The sequence below is a fragment of the Perca flavescens genome, chromosome 10 (assembly GCF_004354835.1).
Source record: "Perca flavescens isolate YP-PL-M2 chromosome 10, PFLA_1.0, whole genome shotgun sequence".
Taxonomy (NCBI): Eukaryota; Metazoa; Chordata; class Actinopteri; order Perciformes; family Percidae; genus Perca; species Perca flavescens.
In genome coordinates, this window is record NC_041340.1 from 15,990,471 (window position 1) to 16,011,936 (window position 21,466).

Here is a 21,466-nt window from a genome sequence, read left to right on the forward strand (position 1 = left end):
AAAAACAAACCTTTGCATCAAGTGAAACAGGTCCATTGGTTACATAATAAGCGGTTTTAAATTTAAAATGTTCAATGCCTTATTGTGGTGATGTGACCGAGCCTGACCCAAACCCGAACATCATTTCTAAATATCTGTCCGAACCCAGCCCGCGCCGGGCGGGTTTGGGTCGGGTATCGGCACTCTAACACAGACACCCGCACACACACACACACACACACACACACACACACACACTTCAGCCTCTCCAGGATCCTTTGACTTAATTGATTCCTCTTACAAAACCACTCGTAGAAACAAATGTGAAACATTTGAGAAGGAGCTGAGAGGTAAGGGTAGAGGTAACGTGTGAGGATCAACACTAAGCTCTCGTAGTGGAAAAGATGTGTGGAAAGTGACAGCTTCAACCAGCTTCCTTGTTTCTCTCTGGAGTCTGTAAACCATCAGAAGGGAAGCTGGGGGGAGGAGGGGGCTCTTCCTCCCCCCAGCAGGGAACCCATCCCCCAGCAAGACGAAAAGGCTCGACTCTGCAGGCGAAAGCTAACTGTTACCAGCTTTGATCCTCTGCCACCCAAAGAAACAACCAAAAAAACAACAAGACAGTGGCCCCGTAGCGGCAGAGTGAGCAGCACCCCAGGCCTTTTGATCAGGACAGAGCGAGTCTTTCATCTCCGATCACTGACGCAGGTGTCTGCTTTCAAAGCTTCTCACCCCCGACTGGGGAGGGGTGGGGTGGGGGTGAGGGTTGCTTTTCTTCCTACTGACAGTGTATGGTACAACTGAGTGTGACTGACAAAGGAGCGGTCATCACAATTACACTGTGTAAACAGAACGTGTCTAGTTTGTAAGTTTGTAACAACATTGCGGTTAGTGGGGTATAAGGAAGTTGCAACAGCTGGAAAGGGCCCAAATAAATGTAGATACAAACTATGTTATTCAATAAGTAGTTTGAGCATTAGTTTGTGAGGAAATGTTCTCAGTTACCTTCATGTAGGTGGACCGGCGCCTGAAGTACTGCATTTCAGGTGCCCTCCTGGCTGCTCTGCTGTGTTGTCCCTCTCTGCTGCTTCCTCCTTCCTCCTGAGTCTCTGCAGGTCTCATCACCACAAAGTTCACACGCACCTCGCTCGCCTAAATGCACACAAAAAAAAGTTTAGGTTTTCATTTCGGAAGTTTTATATGTTTTGTGCAATTAACAACATTTAATTTATATTACTGCCGACGATTTCCATGCCATCATTATGGATTGTCAAATTGATTTCCTACCTAAATGTAGGGGTAGGTTGTTGACATTTTTTTTTTAAAGATTATTTTTTGGGGCATTTTTTCCCTTTATTTAGATAGGTACAGTGGATAGACAGGGAAGGTGGGAGAGAGATGGGGTACGACACAGACAAACGCAGCAAAGGGCTGCAGGTCGTACTCAAACCCGGGCCACTGCGAAAGACTCAGCCTACATGGGGCGCACGCTCTTACTGGGTGAGCTAGAGGTCGCCCCACGTTTTCCCCATTTTAATTGTATTAATGATAAATGCTTTGGTGATAAATACAGAAACTACAATGTGCTGTTTAATTTTAGCTCACAGTCACATTTTAATTGAATGGTGAAAATACACAATCAGAAATGTAAACAAAGCATTATTCCTGTCAATGTACTGTATTGTTGTATACAGTTGTATGTTGTATGTTCAGGCTCTCGCTCCATCCCTCCTCTCGGCCTTTTTTTGTTAACACTGAAATAACAATCATATCTAAGGTGATGAAACTTCCACGGAAAGGGGAGTATCTAACTAAGTATCCAACACCCAGTGTGGGAAAGATTGACTGATGAGTGAGCCAGAGAGAGAGAAGCTCACGACATTCAAAAGCAAAAACAAGCACTATTTGTTTTGACGAGGTAAATAGTTATATATTTGATCAGCAACTGTGTATTTAAAATTAAAATAACCGTTTGCTTATGGCCAGGCAAGAGCAGCCTAAATGTATTTTTGTTTTCATAGAAGCGGACTCCGCTCTCTGCTGTCACATCTTCCCCTCTCTTACCCAAGTGAGAGTGCGGTACCGCGGCGTGTGGCAAATGTCGGAGCTGACATTAGCAATCATTTAAAAATGCAAATGCATCAGTGAATGCACAGGCATTTAGGGGATATTCCGCAGTTGTGGTGCTTTTTGTCTGAGACCAAGAGAACCCTGAGCAAAAACAAAGTCGGGGGAAGAGAGGAGCGCTAATGGTAGGCTAACTCCTTATCGGCTATCACTACGCAGCATTTTCCTCGCCAATGTTCAGTCTTTGGCAAACAAAATGGATGAACTTTGGCTGCGTGATTCGGCTCATAAATGGATTATGAACTGCAACATCGTGATTTTCATGAAAACATGGTAATGACTTGTAGGATTCTATCGTCAACATCTTGTTCACTATTATTTATCACTTTTCTGCTAACTTCCAAATGAACGAGGCTTGAGGCTTTTATACCTGTTTTGTTAATATTAAATCATTGGAAAAGTAATTGAAAGCAGCGACTGTTCTGAAAGTATTTATTTTTTCTGCATTCAAGTGTTTGTGGGAAACCCCAACAAGTGATGATGGGAAACTAACAACAATGATTTAACTTCATAATTCACATTATTCTTTTCAGAATGTCCATTTTTGCATTTTGTTTGTTTTCTTTGTTTCTCAGCCTTGGTTTGATTTAAAAAAAAAAAAAAAAAAAAAAAAATGCAAAAATCAACCCAAATCTGTCTGTAATTTCATAAATGCACTAACACAAATGAGTTCAAACTAGTCCATGCTCACAAATACATTCTCACAATAACTAAATGTTCAACATACCTTAATAAACTCAGCCTGGAAGAAAGAAAATCAGTCTTTATACTTATGGCATGCTTTAGAAAAATGTCTTTGATAATGTAGAGTGTGTTATTTGTACTAAATGTGCTAAAAACGTACAAGATCATATCTTTGGTCCTTTAACATACCTGTATGATCTGGGCGGCGCTCTCGGGTGTACCGTGCCTCAGGTCATGTCCATTGATGGCCAACACCTTGTCATTGTTCCTCAGTTTTCCGTCTTTGGCTGCCAAACCACCAGCCAGCAGGTCCAGGATGAAAACCCCACTCTCATCAGATTTGCGGATGAGTTTGATGCCGAGCGGTTCGGTGCGCTGACTCTTCATCAGCGTCACCTGCAGGACTGTGCCGGGGTTGTTATTGGAGGTAGCGTTGCCATGGGGACTGTGAGAGGGCTGGGAGGCGGTGGAAGTGGTGCAAGAGGAAGGGTGGTGATCAGACCGTGGATCCCTTGATTTGAAACCCTTCTCCTGCATAACAGTGAGCCTGAGGAGGGAAGGCTGCCGCAGCACTGTGATGGCCCGGGCGTGGGGGACTGAAGCCAGGCTGACATCATTCACCTGGAGACACAACGTCACAGAGAGAAGAAACAACAGTCAGTGGTGCAGCAGCCTAATACAAACATTGCAGTACACACTGTACGTGGATGCTGGCACTATAGAAAGTTATGAGATGTTTTTTTGTTGAGCTGAAAAGTGAGATTTTTGGCCCTTGAAGCTCTGTTTCAATCAATTGTGCCATCGGACATATCTGACTTTTATATCACATCTGTATTTCCTGCATCAGAATGATCACAACCAGAACAAATACTAGATACAAGTTGTCACCAGCTTGCCTCTTCTGTTTAAAATAAGAGCCTTTCAAAACTAAATTTGCCTAACAAATCTGATGTGAAATTAGTCCTTCGTAAAAATCAATGCATCGATTCAAGGGGGAAAAAAAGATTGATCATAGTGACGCATTCTTCACTCGTCTTCACCGTATCTCTTTACATCCACCAGCTTTCCACAATGCCAAAAAAAACTGCAGCTAATGTTTCACATCCTGAAGGCAGCCTGTTGGAAGGCAGGTTTTTGTTTGCATTTCCAGGTTTGGGATTGGTTGGCTACGGAGGAAAAGCAACAGAGCCGAAGCTCAAATAGTTTAAAGCTCGGTTTACAGCGCTACCATGTTCCAGGAGACCCGGAGGGTAGAAATACAAGGAGGACATTGTTGGAAGACAGGAAACTGCAACTTATTAAAATCTTCAGTTATATTGTGCACTTCCATTCTTCTCTGTGGAAAACAAAAGTGTTACTGCAAATAAACTATACTCAAGTAGTTCATAAATAAAATTGAATTGAATAAATGTTAATATAATATTTACATGGGTATTGACACTGAACTCCAATATTTAGATAATAAAATGTCTATAAAATTGGAATATCATAGTGGAACTAGAGCTACAACGGTTAGAAGATTAATAGATAAGTCTTCTGAGTTTGGACTCTTGGTCGAACAAAACAAGATGTCACATTGGGCTCTAGGATATTGTAATTATATGTTTCAATCAGTTAAAGCTATAAACATATTCACCACGCCTTGTAACCACCGAGCTAAGAACCGGTTTATCTTGAATATCTACTTTCCATTAACTGCCTGCAAGCACCATGTTCACAATAACGTGAGAATGCAATGACATTGAATTGTTTATGCAAAAATCTGCTGAACTGAACTGTGTCACGCTACGCCACTAGGATACGTCTGAATTCCCATGCTGAGGAAAAGAGGAGTACTTGACTTTTCTCATTTAGTTTCTGAGTCTCTCTTACCTCTAAGATGTGGTCCCCTGGGGCCAGTCTGCCATCACGAGCTGCTAGCGAGTCCCGGACAATCTCCTGGATAACTATGTTCCCTAGCGGTGTGTCTTTCCCCCCCACAATGCGAAGGCCAAGATCCTCCTCGGGCTCTTCTCTGAACAGCTCCACCACGTTGGCCTCGGCCACCAGACTGGACCGCAAGGGGGTGTTGTCTGGAGGGACGTGGAACGGTTAAAACAAGTGTAATACATATAGCTGTTAATTACTGTTTATGAAGCAAATACTCCCACTCCTCTGTTTTCGTTGGCTCATTACACTTAAAAAAAAAAGCATTCCTATATAAAGTTATAACACTCTTGAAGTTGATGAGCTAATACCTGGGAGTGCAAAAACATTACTAAAAGAATAGTCCGTTGATCCAGACTGAAGCCTACCTAACTGATAAGACTGAATGACGTGGGTGTCTGCGTCGTAGTCTCCATTTCTGCCCGTCCAGACTACAACGAAACACCGGAGTTTTCGAACTTGAACGGAGTCAGCAGTGTTTCCAAATGTCTGCTTTTAGGGGCTTGGAAACAGCGGGGTGGTGTGGACGCAAGGCGTAAACATAGTAAAGGATATGCGTTTTTAAACAAAAACATATTAGTGTGGATGTAGTTTTAGTGCCACAAGCACTACAAAAGCATGAATTCAAGAGATAGTATAACCTGGAAAATTCAACATGATACTATTTTTATGCTAAAAAAAGAAATATTTCAACAATCAATAAATATAAAGCTTAATTGCAGAATTTAAACGTGTAAGCTCATTGTATTTCCTTTAAGGGATTTTAAGAGCATAAAACAGTAATTTGATTAAAATAGAGATTATAATGCCTGCCATGCAAACTTCTCTGCTGACACTGATTACCAGCTGCCTGGCAACTATGTTTCAGTGGAAATTGGCCCCTGGTACTGGCTTGCAGGTTGCTTTGAGGGTTTTTCCCGGTGATGAGACTGTCTGGTTACTACATCTGTGAGGTGGTACATGTTCGTACGACATGCCTGATGATTCACCTGTGACAGACTCAGAATCAAAACCTTAACCCTAAAAACATCACCATCCTGTCTGTGTGTTTCAACAACCATCCACACAGGCACAAGGATTTAAGTTTTCTGCAATCACCCCAAGTGGGGAAACTATTTCCGTTCAATCTAGAAGCTCCTATAAACATTATTCCGTGTCACTCACAGCCACAGTATGACCAGCCTCCTATTGCAAATCATTTCAATAGAAGTGTTGATCTTAATTATTATGTTTGTTTGTACGTGGGTACAAAGAAAACAGAAAGGTTATTGTTATATGAACAGAAAACAGACCCGTGGGACTGAATCGCGGATATAGTGGTGGTTGTTAGTACGTTAAAATGACTCCATACCATCCTCACTTTCTTCATAGGCAGGATTAATCAGCCCAGGCTCAGGTTGATCTCTGGTGGGATGTTGGGGAAGCGTTGCTGAATGTTTAGCATCACCAGACGACTCCCCGTCACCCTTACGCCCCTTTAGCTCATTCCACGAGGGCCTCTTCCTCTTCTCTGCTTCCTCCCTCAGTCTTCTAAAAACAGGACATCTGAGGAAAGATAGGAACGTGGAGGAAACTAGTAAAGCGAATGATATGGCTAATGATCGACCAGTGATTTTACTTTTAGAAACAACACAATCTTTATTGTGAAATAAAAGGGGATGTTCTAAAATGTTTCAGGTTACCAAGGAGTTAGGGCTGCACAATTAATCGAATTTTAATCACGATCACGATTTTGGCTTCCCACGATCAAATTTGCGTGATCGAGCGATATTTAAAATGAGTCATAGAACGCTCCTTATCAATCCTCATTTGTTTTGGTTAAATCAACAAATAATCGTGATAATTAATCGTGATCTCAATATTGATGAAAATAATCGTGCAGCCCTACAAGGAGTGTGAAACAAAATGGATGCTTAAAGTGTTTTGAGAAGGCAAAAAGGAGACAAGAAGAGAATATTTATTCACAGGTTTCAGAAAGGAAGCACTATGCAGATGAATAGACAATTTCACTGCATTGCAGGGTGTCTGGGCGAGACAGGTTGAGTCTGATTGAGTCAGTCAGAGTGCTTGGACTGCTGCTTGTTCCATATGCCTGAACTTTGTCTCCATATTGTTTGCACAGAGAGGCTGCAGCAGGACTATCTGCCACCCACAACTGAATGCGTCATGGCTGGCCACCAGGATGATAAGCACCACACTGGCCATGTGAAAAACAAGTTGACTGACCCGCACCTCGCCTTAAGCTCAATAATTAGAAGTTAGTTTGTGTGTTCAAAGAGGGACTGAGCTACGGGAATAAATGGTACGGCTTCAAAAAGGGGAAAACACAGCCTTTGGAAGTGCACATAGAAGAGAAACAAACAATTTTGATGACAGTTGTTTTACATCCCTGAGAAGTAGTCCAAATTATTTTGACATGACTTCAACTTCAGATCTTATGTTAACTTCAAGTGGAAATGCGTGCATGCAGATATGTATAGGGGAGAACCGACATTTGATACACCTGGCTTCCATCCAATTTCAGGAATAGTTTCAGGAAGCTTTTTTTGCAGAGAGTTAGATGAAAAGATTAATACCACTCTCATGTCTGTACGATATACATGAAACTACAGCCGGCCGAAATTTGTAATTTTTACACTTCAATTTCATATGGATTAAACAAACATGTTAAAATGTGTGAAGTAGTGAACTTAAAAAAGGTACAAGTAGGCAGACAAACCCAAACAAAGGTAGATGTTTCCTCATGCTTCTAATCTTTACGCTAAGCTAAGATAACCGGCTGCAGCTTCATTAACCTGACATATATCAAACTCTTGAAAAAGAAAGTGTATTTCCAAAAATGTCAAACTATTCCCTTAGCGACCAGTCAGTGGGATTGGTTTTCAGTGAATAGTAGGATGGCGCAGTTCAACACCTTAGAGACAATTTAATTCAACTTTGGAAGTAATATGTCATTGTCATGTTTTTATATACAGCATTATGTTGCTATGAATTATTACCCTGTGCTCACTGCTTTGTTTACATGCCCACCACCTTGCACTATAATATACTACCCACTGTAATATACAACTCTTCAGATGTATTCCTGGGTTCTCCCTGATATACCTTGGCCTTCATTTGAACCGTGCTTTGAATCCCTGCTAAAAGCCTCTCTGTGGCTCTTGACAAATTGTGGAAATCCAGGATTCCAACCATAGTGATGTATCATCCATGTATTATCTTAAGAATTTGTGTGAAACAGTCTGACGTTGGTGAAAACTTCTGATTTGTATTAGGCACTTGTTGGCTTACCACTGCTGAAGCATAACAAAGATAAATCTTATGAAACTACAGCTATTACCAAATGTTCTATTTGCTAAACCATTGTACAGGATTACATTACATTAAAAGGCTGCTCATAATATTGTGAAACACGCCTTTCTATTTGATAGAGGGGGAATATTTGTTTTTGCATTCCTGTCTAAAATAACACACACTGTGACCAATCATTTTAGCCAGGTCGAGGTTTAACAATATCCACTGAAACTGCTGTAATGGACGGTCAGCATCCCATTCAGAGTCTCACCTGTTGTGTAGGTGAGGCTGCAGTTCACAGCGCTGCATCTGCTGCTGACACTCTGCAGCGTGGGGGCACATCACAGTCAGCTTGTCCAGCAGGTTCCGAACCAGCAGACTGGAGGGACGGCATTGATGTAACTGCAGCCGCAGGCGGTCCACAGGGCAGAAGTCCTGCTCTTTCAAGAAGTTGCTCAGACAATGAAAGCAATATGTGTGGCCACAAGGGGTGTCCATAGGTCTGAGGAGGGGCTGCAGGCAGATGTGGCAAACCAGTTCATCATCCACCTCATCCTGGTACTCATACAGGTGGCTGTCCAAGCCCTCATGCTGCTGGCCACACTCTTTACACACCCGCGCCCATGACAGACCCGGAGCGCTACTGCTGCCGGCAACTTTGGTTTCTGTTGTCGCCATTAGCTGAAGATCAGTCCAAACGTCTTTGGAAATGATCAAAGTCCTCTTATCTCCTTAAAACTGTGTGGTCACAAGTCTATGTCTGCATGTCCAAAGCTAAAATCCATTCAAACTGGGAAAGTGAAACAATGATCCAGTCGACAATGTTATCTCCATGTCTTCATTTTATTTTCTGTAGAGAGAGAAACACAGTAAGGCCTAGTACAAAAGTTGGACTATTTCTACTCATACCAGCTAGCTCCACAGGAAATGACAAATCCACAGAGCAGCAGCAATATGGCAGCGAGCTGCAGCTGCTTCCTCTCAGCTAGTTTCCTGAGGGACAAAAGGAATTCTCATCTTAGCTAAAAGTCACTGTGCTCCACATTGAAAGGGCTAAACTCTGTGAAATGATGCAAGAGTAAAAGGAATAAAGTCAAACCACTGCTAATGGAAAGGAACAAAAGGCATGGCACTATCAAGAATAGTCACAAGAATAAGAGTTTTGAATGAACTGGGCAGAAATGCAACCCCAATCACTAATGACCCCTTGAACCCAATCGGCAGTGGTCTCCATCCCTTTGTGCAGCTCCTAATCTCCTTTATTTCTCTCATAAGAAGAGGGCTGATTAGGATCACATTCTTTGGAGAAACTTTTATCCATTTAATCCACATTTGAACACATATATCAAATAAACTGATATATCATAAATTACACAGAATATACATTGGGTTAGATCATAAAATCTAGCTTGTAAGATAAATTGCATCCACTTAAACAGTGCATGCATGGATTTATTAACTGCTCATTATGGTTGGGAGCAAAAAGCACTATTAAGTTGCAGTAAATGGCATTTGTATGATATAAGTAAGGAGTTTTGTGCTGAACACTTTCACAGGCATCATTTGAGAAGAGTTCATGCTATCTGAGAGACTAAACTGGCACAGAAACACCACCAAATACCACCTTAAGACACTTGACTTTGTCTTAAGAACACAAAGGAGTACAGAAGAATGTTCTCTTGCACATTACCACATATGAAAAAGAAAAAATATAAGCCACAACACTACCTTCTCTATGTGACCCCAGTCCAAGATTTCAGGCACAAAAAGGCTCCTTTATCTTCAGTGTTATTGTCTTGGAGCGACTAACCCGAGCTGATATCTTCCCAGTAGCCACTGCACGCAAACACAAGACTCTAACCTCACAGCTGCCTGAAGCCTGAATGAAACCAGAGCCCTGCCTCTCCAGCAGCACACAGTTAGAATAATGTGTGTGTGTGTGTGTATACACATATTTGTGTGCATGAGTGTGTATGTGTATGAGCTGTGACTGCACCGGTGTGAGGAATGCAGAGGGGAATTGGAGTAACTAGGCAGAGTGAGGAAAGTGTTCCTTCTGCCTCTGTTAATGCCTGTGAATGTGTGTGTGTGTGTGTGTGTGTGTGTGTGTGTGTGTGTGTGTGTGTGTTCGGGGGGTTCAGACTGCTGATGTTGCACTACCACAGGTAAAGCAGTAAAGTACTCTCTGTAGCTGAATGACTGATTGCAAACACACAAGAACCATAACAGACGTGCGCCTTTCCACATACATGCACACTGGTTGAGGTCAGACACACACTGGCCTTCTTTCTCTCTTTGTCTTTACTTTGTACAAGTGATACCTCGTCCTGTAATGGATAGGGGTCATGGATCCTGTAGCATAGAGAGGGAGACACAGTAGAAACAAGTCTGTGCTCTATTTATTTGGAAATCATATGGCGTGGTGCAAAAATGTGAAACAAGAGATAAACGATACAACACACTTACATTAAATACACCATGCTGCCCTACTTGCAAAGGATTCATCACTTTATATCCAAGGTGTAATTTTTGCTTTGTGATAAAGTCACGTGCACTAGCAGGGAGTCTCAGTTGGCCACAGAAAGCACCTAATGGATTTCACTGGGGATGAAACATGTCTTCATCAGAGCAGAGGTCATCTTCACAGGAAGACATACAGCGACCCTGGAGATTACTGGGACCCTCCAGCTTATTGTGTCTGAAGGTGGCTGGCTCTGAAGCTATCTATCACTGTCCACTATTACCACACTGACACAGCAGTATATACCCATGTTTCTCAAGGATACGGCATGACATCAATAAAAGATACTCGTTACTTGAGATCCTCCATGTGAAATGGACCACTCTGTAGTGCAAAAAGGAATCGTCGATTGATTAATTCATTGATTAGTCAATACAGCTCCGGGCGTCACGTGATTTGACTGTTTACGCCGCCATTTTGGCAGGAAAGTAGTGGCAAAAATAAATGCCGCCAGCACGGATTTCAACCCATCCGAGTTTAATTCAAAAGACACAGGCAGCTATAAAGCAAAACTTGATTTTTTTTCTTCGATTAAACACTAGTGATCCATATAATGCTCCTCCCGGAGTTAACGGAAAGCTTCCCTGACCTTCAGTATCCAGATGGACGCAATCAGCTGGATTCGTGATGAATATTCTGCTTTGTCGTCACTGGAAGGGTAAGTTAAAGTGTAACGTTGATGCAGTCAGTGTTATAACTTGTATAGCTAGCTAGCGTTGGCTAGTCTGTAACGTTCGCCAACGGTTAGCTACTAACGTTGGCTAACGTACATTATATCAATGCAATTTTTAATCACAAAAATGTCATCACATCTTTATAACAGGTAAGTCATTCCCAGAGACTGAATGATCCTCAGTTGAAGCCATGGGTGGTTGTCAGGAATGATGGGGGTTGTGTTAGGAGCCCACTGTAATTGCACAGCTGGACTGGGTGAGTGCTGCTCCCATATGTCAGCTGTGTTGTTGATTTGACCACGGAGATCTGAGTGTTGGCTGGCTTGACCACAGTTGCTTCTAGCACGTTTTATGGCAGCAATCCATTTACTTCTTCTCTCGGGATCTTTAGGAAACCTATAAAATGCTCTGCCTTTATCTTTTTCCCAATGGTTCTGGCATCCCGCATCACTGTTACACTTTTTGAAACTATTTCAGCTTGTGTAGGCCTATCAGTGTTTTCTGAACATATTGAACACACTTTTAAAAATATCACGATAATACCGAAAACCTGAAAAAATGTTGGTCACTATAACCATGAGGTTAAATTTTCATACCGTTACATCCCTACTTGCAGCTTTCTCGAGAACCGCTCATCCAAACAAACAACTTCACACTCAGCACTGTGCTTCCTTGGGTCCTGAGCAATACACCTGCCATGACAGTGGTTGCGTCATTTGCCATCAGCTAGCTATTTGGACAGGCTATTTCTGGGAACAAAAGCGTTCATTCTGAACCTTGAAATGTTTGAGTTTGCCACAATGTAACATCTCCGGTCTCTCTTTCTTCATCTGTTCTTTAACTGTAGTGAGCGTTCAGCAGTGTAACAGTTAATAGAGGTCCCCTCTCAATACACTACACAGTGAACCTCTGGTGGTAGTTACACATTACTAATAAATATGTCAAGTAGATCTCAAGAGCTTGCACTCAACGCTGCACTTCCTTCGGGACCCTCGGCAATACACCGGTCAAGTGTGAAATCAATCAGATGAACTGATGGTTGTTGAAAAAATTGAAGGACAGTCAGGGACTCCTTTCATTTTAATTAGATAAAGTGAATATCTGGGGTTTTTGGACTGTTGGTCAGACACCTTAGACTTAGGGTAAATTGTGATGTGCATTTTACTAATTTCGGAAATTCAGTTGACCAAACGATTAAGGAAATATGTGGCAGTTTAATTGATAATTAAACTAACAGTTAGTTGTAGCTCTAAACTGAATATATTTAGGGTTTGGACTTGGAAATTACTTGCAGCCCTAGAAAAGTGTAAATCAATCCATCAATCCTCAATCAAATTTTAAATTAAAATTTTAAATTAAACATGGTCTCAGTCAAGGTTATAATCGTTAACGAAAACGAACGAAATAACGAAAACTAGGTGGGAAAAAACATTGTCGTTAACTGAAATAAAAATAAAAACAAGGCATTACAAAAAAACGATAACTAAAAACTAAAACTGTAATGTCTGTTTGCAAAACTAACTAAACTAGTTTTTTTTTCATTCAAATTATACACTGGAGCAAAAAAAAAAAAAAAAGAATTTAACAGAAATCCCACACACATGCACTGGTACTTGGACGGAGTGATTTGCTTGCAGCACCAGAGAAGCCCCGTGGTGAAGAGCAGAGAGTAGCAGTGCTTCGCCTTTCTGAGATTATAGTTCTCAGTTTGTATACGGTTAGAAGATGGCTGGTTCTCATGTGATGTTATTTGTACACGCTGTGACTATACAAATCACATTTTGTCACATATTGGGAGCAGTAAGCTAGATGGAGCCGGTTACCTCCAGGATCTGTGCTAACACCAGGCTAGCGGTGGGGGCATCAGACAGAGTTACGACACGCACGGAGATGAGAAGGGTATGTATGGACTTATCTAACTCTGGGGGATACGGTGAATAAGCTAAAGTCCCAATAAGTCGGCGTGTTACTTTAAATAAACAGTTGAAGTCCATGTTTGTGAAACTAACACAACAAGACAGTTTTATAATAGACAGGACGAAAATGTTTTTACAGGTTAAGAGCCAACCAAAGTATATCCGCTCAATACAACCAGCCTTAATGAGGGAACACAAGTGCTTTGTAATCATGTGACGATCTAAGCTTTGGAGGGAAATGTCTGTGGACCGACAGTATCCTCCAGTCTCCCAGAGGATTACCTACTGTAGAGGTGGCGTTCTTTCAAAGCCGAGCCAAATCCCTCGCTTTGATGGTCGATATGAGTGAGTCACATGTGTAGCCACACCCTCAGTGAACGCAGGTGAAGCCAAATAATTTCTCTATGACTCCGTGAGACAGGAGGCGTGTCACGTCTACCTCTGCCTTCCGCCAATGTCTGGGACTACCAATATACATAAATGCTGCCCATGAAGTGGAAAATGAATCGAATTACTATCCAGACGTGAATGACTCTTAATCATCAGTATTTGACGTATGACATCGTATGACATAATCAAGTAAAAAGCTCCAACACGTCTAAGATTAAACTTTTATGGCTGCCTCAGTTTCACGTTACTTATAATGAATTATGTACATATTTTCTCTGATCAGTAATTAAAATAAAATACCATTTATTCATCTACTTTGATCACTGTTTGAACATTATGTAACTGCTATAGTAACAACATGCAAAGTATCCTAAATACAATTACCAATATTTGCATTGCATATCTGTATGCAGGAAATAATCAACAACACAAACGATCTGAGTGACATTATAAACCCTTATTTTCCAAAGTGTTTTCCACTCCAACTTCTTCCCAGTTTGTACTTTCATACAACCAAACCAGTTCAATTCTCAGCCTCACTGCAGACTCACACATGGTGTGGTGGTACCAGTGTCTCGCCCACAGGTCACACAAGGAGGTTAAGCTTATATTCACAGGGCTGCTGAGCCTCCCACTGTACAACCCCCTTCCTGCACAATCCAAACAAACACCACCAATGGTATTACGTTATTATCAGCCAAGGATGTTGCCTTTGTATTCAGCATGAGGGGCAGAAGGTAACTCATAAACAAAAGCCCTGTGCGCATTTCCTAACAGTGAAAGTCATTCACTTAATCAAACAACTCAAACTGAAATGAGTGTTATTACTCAGCTGATGATTGATTTTTCTCAAAAAAGATAAATGGTCAAATAAGGCTGGTTGGGATGGTTGGGATCTGGATTTTAGTGACCTTCACATCGTGTTCCTTTTTTCCCCCCACAACAATTTATCTTAAAAACTCTGTTGTCTGCATACTTGCAACAGCTACTGCAGACGTGGCACAAATACTAAAATACTTTGGTCACACTGAAGTACTGTTACTTTACTGATATATTACTGAAGGGGAAGTTGATTACTCTAGTTGAAAAGTATGAAAGCAGTCCTTTTAAAGACGGGTCATTAACTGCATAGTTGCATATAATCACACTAAATATGTCCAATTTTGAAATTTTATTTTCAAGGTACCTTTACTTTCAGAGTGTTATGTTATCGTAATGGTATTAATAAAAGGACACATTATATAACAATGAACTAGAGTGGCTTAATTAGTTTGGCACTTATTGCATAGAGAAGGAACATAGGGCAACCATTTACTTATCTTAGATTTGAAAATGTGCAACCTATGTACTATTTTTAACTATGATCTCACTGTTCCTTTGCAATCTGGATATTTAAATATTTTTCCCATTTCTCTCTTATGCCAGAAGTGTCCACCTTTTCATCTAGACTTGCTGACTTTGCTGCTATTAATCACATCACACCACTGTCACTCTTGCCTTCTAAATGTGTCTTTGTCTAGTCTTTGCCTTTGTGTACTTTCTATTTTTACTGCTATTCTTATTTTAGTTTTAAAGCCCTCTTACTGTTCCCTTTTCTTCTTTTTTTTTTAACTTTCTCTATTTGCTATTTATTTCTGTCCTTGTGCTGCTGCAACAACAACCACATTTCCCCTCTTGGTTTCAACAAAGGCTTATCGTATCTTATTATATTCTATAAACGAATCATGTGTTTTTTATGCAAAATCTTTTCGTCAGTAACTACAGTATTCAGATAACTGCAATTGAGTAAAAAGTATAGTATGTCACTGTATAGTAAAGTATAAAGCACCATTAAATGGAAATACTCAAGTAAAGCACACTCAAAATTGTACTTGAGTAAATGTACTTGTGTTGACAGATAGATAGATAGATAGATAGATAGATAGATTTTATTGATCCCAAGTTGGGAAATTATTGTGTTACAGCAGCAGGTTATCCATGCATTGCATATACATGACAAAGCTACTCAATAACAGTAACAAGGACATTTGTAATCACTTTTTCACCCCTGCCTGGATGTGTGTGTTGTCACTGTGACCATAAATAACTCACTGCCCCCCTCTTGTCAGCCCATGACTGCTGGTTTGGTCCTAATCACTACACCACGATGTGACAGATCCAAATGACAGAAGAGGTAATAAAAGTTAGCCTTCATAGGTATCTCTTAGGTTGACGGTATCTCGGTTACACAATAACAGCCGATAAACTGACATGGCTTCACCTTCAGCTCGTAACATGCTGAGAAAGCGCTAACTGCTACACACCTTGGACACGGAAACTCACTTTTCTGAGTGAAAACGTTCTCTTATACATCTACATTAAACCATTAAACACGAGCTTTGAACACCCACAACAGCGAGAAACAGCTTTGTTTGATGTCTGTGTACATAAACGGACAGAATTAGCTTAAGTAGAGACCGAAACTCGCCTTACCTGTGAAGGTTGTTTTCCGGAAGCAGCTAACGTATCGCTAAAACAAAGAGAACACTGTGAACTCAATAAATAATGAATTTAAAACAGCCCCCACAAAACACCGGGGCAGTATCTACACCGTCGATGTTTTCTGACATTTTTCTTTACCGCAATGCTGTCGCTGAATTATCCCAGCCTGATGTCCCAGGTGTAGTTCAACCTACAGGCGAAGGCTGGGCGACTTTCCCAGTTTCGAGCAAACATACTTGAAAGCCAAAAGCCGCAGCACAGGAAGAAGCCCATGCAGGTGCAAACAGTACTGTGCTCGGTTACTGTAAGTATCTCTAAATGCAGTTATGTCTTTTTTCAGTCATTTATAACAGAAGCTGCTCGCCAGTCTGTAATCAAATGACAACTAACTGTTATTATCTTGCATGCAGAATAGTCCATGAAAACAATACCTTTGCCCAAATTCTGTAGCATGTCTGTGTAGCCCAAACTCATTATACAGTTCTACTCAAGTAAAAATAACATATTATAGTCTAAAAATAGGTTACTGCATTGCACATCCTGCTATCCAATTGTTAATTAAGTAAAAGTACAGAAGTAGTATCAGCAAATATAGCAAGTAAAAGTACTTAATATGCACAATGGCCCATTTCAGAATGTATATCACTGGATTCTAATTAGTGGTAGATTGTGTACATCACTTTGATGTTGCAGCTGGTAAAGATGGGGCTAATTTTAATTACTGTGTAAAGTAATGTATTATTTGATTTATATTTACTAAATCTGCAAAGTAACTAAAGCTATTGCACAAAAGGGAGTGGAGTAAAAAGTACAATATTTCCCTCTGAATTGGAGTGGATTAGAAATATAAAGTGGCATAAAATTGAAATACCCAATTAAAGTACAAGTATGTCAAACTTTTACCTAGGTACAGTACTTGAGTAAAGGTACTTAGTTACTGTCCACCACAATTTTAAGTACTTTATACACTACTGGTTAGTTTATTAGTCTATAAAGATGTCATACAGAATGAATAAATTATATTATATTTTGTAAATGGCAGTGTAGTACTATGTATAGTTTTGTATTTGACATATACAGTATGAACGAAAGTGGACACACTGATATCAGACAAAATACACTAACATTATATGTTAATTTATCAAATTTTACAGTCAGTTAAAGTTTTACAAAGTTGAAACAATGGCCATATTAACCTTCTAAAGGGGCCGTGCTAGGCACTACCTGACCCCAGATGTGCTGTATAGTAAAAAACATGGAAATATTCAACATATAAGTAAAAAACAAATCCTTAAAACTACATTTTGACATAGCTCTTTAAGACAGAGCCTCGTTAATACTGTACTTTTTACTCCGCTATATTTATTTGAAAGTTTAGTTATTTTGCAGATTTAGATTATTAATATAAATCAACTAGTAAATTATGATGTATTATTATAGGTTAAGATACCCAGCCATAGGCTATATAAAGTAATTAAAATAGCTCCACCTTTACTAGCTGCAACATTAAAGTGATGAATACATTAATGCATCACTAATTGTAATCTAGTAATATAATATACATGATTCTGAAATGGCACATTCTGCATAGTAAGTACTTTTAATCAAGTAAAATTTTGAATACACAGAGTGTATTTTTACACTGTATTGCTACTTTGACTTTGACTTTACCTTTACTTCATACCAGCCTACATTCCAAACTTGCTGTCTTACCAAAAATCTGTAAGTGAACACCTGGATGATGCTGAATAGAAAATACTACTAGTTTTGGGACTGTGCCGGTTAAAAGGACTGACACATGAACACACGGTGTAAAGCCCCCCCTGCAGAATGGAAGGGAAGTCTCTGTGCCATAAAACTTCTCTGTGAAAGCCTGTTTCCCCCAGGATTTATAGCGGTGGTACAAAGTGACATTTGCTGATACAAGCTCACAGAACGAATCACTCCATTGTGGCAATACAGATGTCAGTTGGACAGCCAGGAAGTTTTTTTCCATATCCATATTAACTGAATTAATAGGAAGTGTAATACTTTCTATTAAAAATGTATTTCCTCACATATTAACCCACTTTCTTGCCTCCTGCCTAAATGAAAAAAAAGAATGTACATGTTCAGTGGTACAAACCATAAAACATTATTTTTTTTACAACTGAATACATTTGAATGTTATTGCAATGAAAAGAATAAAGAGAAGTAAAGTTTTTGTTTTATTGAAATAGCATAAAGTCACAAAACTAAATTTAACTGTACACCTAAAGGTCTGGAGAACTGTAACTCCACTTAAGTCCAACAAACAAATCACTAAGCGCTTATGGTGACACTTTTGGCTGTCAGCGTAGACCTATATATGCCAAAAACATTGTTTACAACAACTTGACAGCACAATAATACCTGATAAATGTGGACTGGGTTTGAGGGCTTCCTCTAACTTCTAACAGCATAGATGAGAAAGAGTGACACCGTGTGTTTAGATGAGGTATCATAACTGAGTTGCTTGAAATTGCTCAGACATGTAAGAGTTTAATGGCAATTTGTTGTCGATTGATTACACATGGCGAGCTAATGGACAAATCGATTATTAGACTGAAGGAAAGCCATTATAACATCATCAGAAATTCTAATGACAATGCAGATTCAAGATGTTTTGTAGACATCTGCTGTGTGCAGCTTCCTTGATTGCACCTTTTTGTCAAATTGTACCTCACAGCGTTGAATTTGGTCATTTTCTGATGGGAAACTTGGAAGTGGGGTGAAAACACATAGACAAGCTAAACACTGACCTAACAATACCATATTTCCTGAAGCTCTGTCTCGCTCTCGCGCACACACACACACACACACACACACACACACACACACACACACACACACACACACACACACACTCTCTGTTTGAGCTGCGGTACCAACAAACAAGAAAGAGGCTGTTTGTCTTTCCTGGGATCAGTAAACATCCTCAACACAAACAAGTTCCTCTGGAGTGAGAGAGGAGAAACTCACACCGTCAGGGCAGCTGCACTCTCACTCCACCACAGCCTTTGATGTCCTTCAGAGAGAGCAGATAATGAAGGCCCCTTACATCTTAATTCTTTTAATTGGAGCGTGGATGTAACAGGTCGCTGATACTTCGCTGTCATTCTCTTTGGCTTGATGTGAACTAAGGATAAATTTAAAAGAAATCATAATCTTTTCAAGTTGTGAGGAAAAAACTAAGTGCAATTTGTCTAAGTAAAGAATGATACCTCTCCAGTCGCCACTCACTAAAAGAGAAAAGCCTCGGTGGCTGAAAACAACCACATTATTTTCATACATATTTATATTATTGTCAACAAATAAAAAAAAAAAAAAGCCAAAACCAACAGTACAGTCCTGATTCATTCCTACTGAAGATATACATCTTTGAAACTGGTCACTCATGTATACGTTTATAAAAGGCTGAATAATTTCCTAAAACAGCAACATCACTCAAACAGGAGTAAATTGTGCATTTGTTGGACTATTTTCAGCTGCAGATTGATACACATTTTGTGCTCTGGTGAGTATTTACTGTAGCAGGAAGGTGTACCAGTGCAACAGTTCATCATTGATGTGTTTTTGGACAATGGAGGTATATGGCGCAGGGTATAAAGCTGTAGGCTTTAGCTACACAGGCAATTCTTTTTGTTTTGGTATTGTTTTATAAGATCTTTTGACAATTAAATATATATATATATATATATATATATATATATATATATATATATATATATATATATATATATATATATATATATATATATTGAGTATCATCAAACTTGTCCTTTAACTTCCAAGTACTACACCTCACTAGACCTTGTTTAGTGAAAGATAGTGAGGCTTTCGAGACAAGTACATGTGTATCTACTCCTTTGTTTTGAACTGTTGCTAAGATACCAAGGACACTTTAACTCTGCAGCAGCTTGCTAACCTCCCCTCTGGCCACAACAGGCTGAAAAAAATCCCTCCTCCATCTTGCCCTGGGTGAGACAGCGAGGCATTTGGTTCAGGCCACAGCTTGCACTGCAGCCCCAGGTCCTGTCTGGCCTCCACATGACGGCTTTTAATCAGTGACTTAAGCTACAAAACCACACTAGACCACACTGTGACAAGCATCTCTTCAGAGGGCTCACAAATGTTTTGCCTGATCGTGGCTTCATCATAAAACAGATTTAAGACAGAAAAATTAGGCATTGTTTGTGTTTTCTGTGTTTAAAAAAAAAAAGAAGCTAGACATGTAAGGAATGCTACTACAGCGTGAAATCCTGAGGACAACAAGCTTGTGTGTTTGTGTGCGTGCATCACAAGAGTCTTTTACAGTCTTCCCTGCGTAAATATGTTTAGCCCCAGATGATCTTCAAGGGCACGCTTGTTTGTACCTGCCATGTCGTTCTGCTCGTCTGCCCAGCATGACACCCTGTAGCCCAGTATCAGCCCCTCAGAGATCAAAAGACCTTGGAGATTCTTATCAGATAATATTCTTGTCCACCTTCCCTCCCCTTTGAGTCCAGCCTCCTCACTCTGTTGACCTGAACCATGCACATGTTCCTTATGGCCCTTTGGCCTTTCCTCTTCTTATCACCATAGTGGCCAGACCATGATAAGGTAGGTACAGCCTCGGGATAGAGGGAGGGTACTGTCCACTCTTTCTAAAACTTCACAGTTGCATAACTCGGACACTTCAGGGCAGTAAAGAGGTTATCTCAGCTCTGTGCATGTAGTATTGTATTTTACACACTCACAAAAAAGGAGTGAGAAAGTGAGATATGTCTAATTATATTGCTCATAAATGTGTTATATTGACTTGTATTACGCATAGATCAATTTAAGTGTCTACACAAGTCTGTGCTTATTTATTGTATTTTATTTAATGTTGTAGGTATAATTTCGTTGCTTCTGTGAATTTTAACCAGGATGAGACCTGATCTTTTTGCTGTCATCCTGGTTTCAAAAAGGCTGAAACCTGTTCCAACACTGCTACTTTTATTTTAATTTTTTTTAAGATTATTTTTTGGCCATTTTAGGCCTTTTTTTGTATAGGACAGCTTATACTTGAAAGGGAAATTACATGCAGCAAAGGGCTGCAGGTCGGAGTCGAGCCTGCGGCCGCTGCGTCAAGTAGTAAACCTCTATATATGGGCCCCCGCTCTACCAGGTGAGCTAACCAGGGGCCCAGCTACTCTTTTTTTTTTTTTTAACACATGTGACAATCATGCATCTGTCTCAGTGTTCTATGCATTTATGAGTATGCAGGCTGAGCAGACAGACAGGGAGGACTGGTGTCCAAAGTCACGACCCTGCCCTGACCTGGATGAAGGAAATGGTCACGCTGCTCGAGACAAAGCAGGGCAAAGGAGAGTCTGAGGGGCTGGCTGGTCAGCCTCTAACAATGGGTCCGTGCTCTAAGACCGTGGGCCACACAAAGGCCAGAGAAACCCCCTCCTTTCCACTCCCACATT

At 40.3% G+C, this 21,466-nt stretch overlaps 1 protein-coding gene across 4 annotated transcripts in view; it reads right to left on the minus strand.

Annotated features, from left to right (window-relative positions):
• lnx2b (ligand of numb-protein X 2b) overlaps positions 1-21,466 on the minus strand; it is a 32,032-nt gene that overhangs the window by 3,700 nt on the left and 6,866 nt on the right. Inside the window, exons 1-8 of one of the 4 annotated variants that reach the window (XM_028589109.1) lie at positions 16,131-16,318; positions 15,984-16,020; positions 8,282-8,860; positions 6,068-6,261; positions 4,663-4,862; positions 2,980-3,411; positions 2,834-2,848; positions 985-1,131 (exon numbers count right to left, since the gene is read on the minus strand). In XM_028589109.1, coding sequence (XP_028444910.1) covers positions 985-1,131; positions 2,834-2,848; positions 2,980-3,411; positions 4,663-4,862; positions 6,068-6,261; positions 8,282-8,688 — 1,395 coding nt within the window. In that variant the 5' untranslated portion in view covers positions 8,689-8,860; positions 15,984-16,020; positions 16,131-16,318. Of the gene's footprint in view, positions 1-984; positions 1,132-2,833; positions 2,849-2,979; positions 3,412-4,662; positions 4,863-6,067; positions 6,262-8,281; positions 8,861-9,738; positions 9,903-15,983; positions 16,319-21,466 lie in introns of those variants that run through there. The other 3 variants (XM_028589110.1, XM_028589111.1, XM_028589112.1) reach the window with 3 other exon arrangements.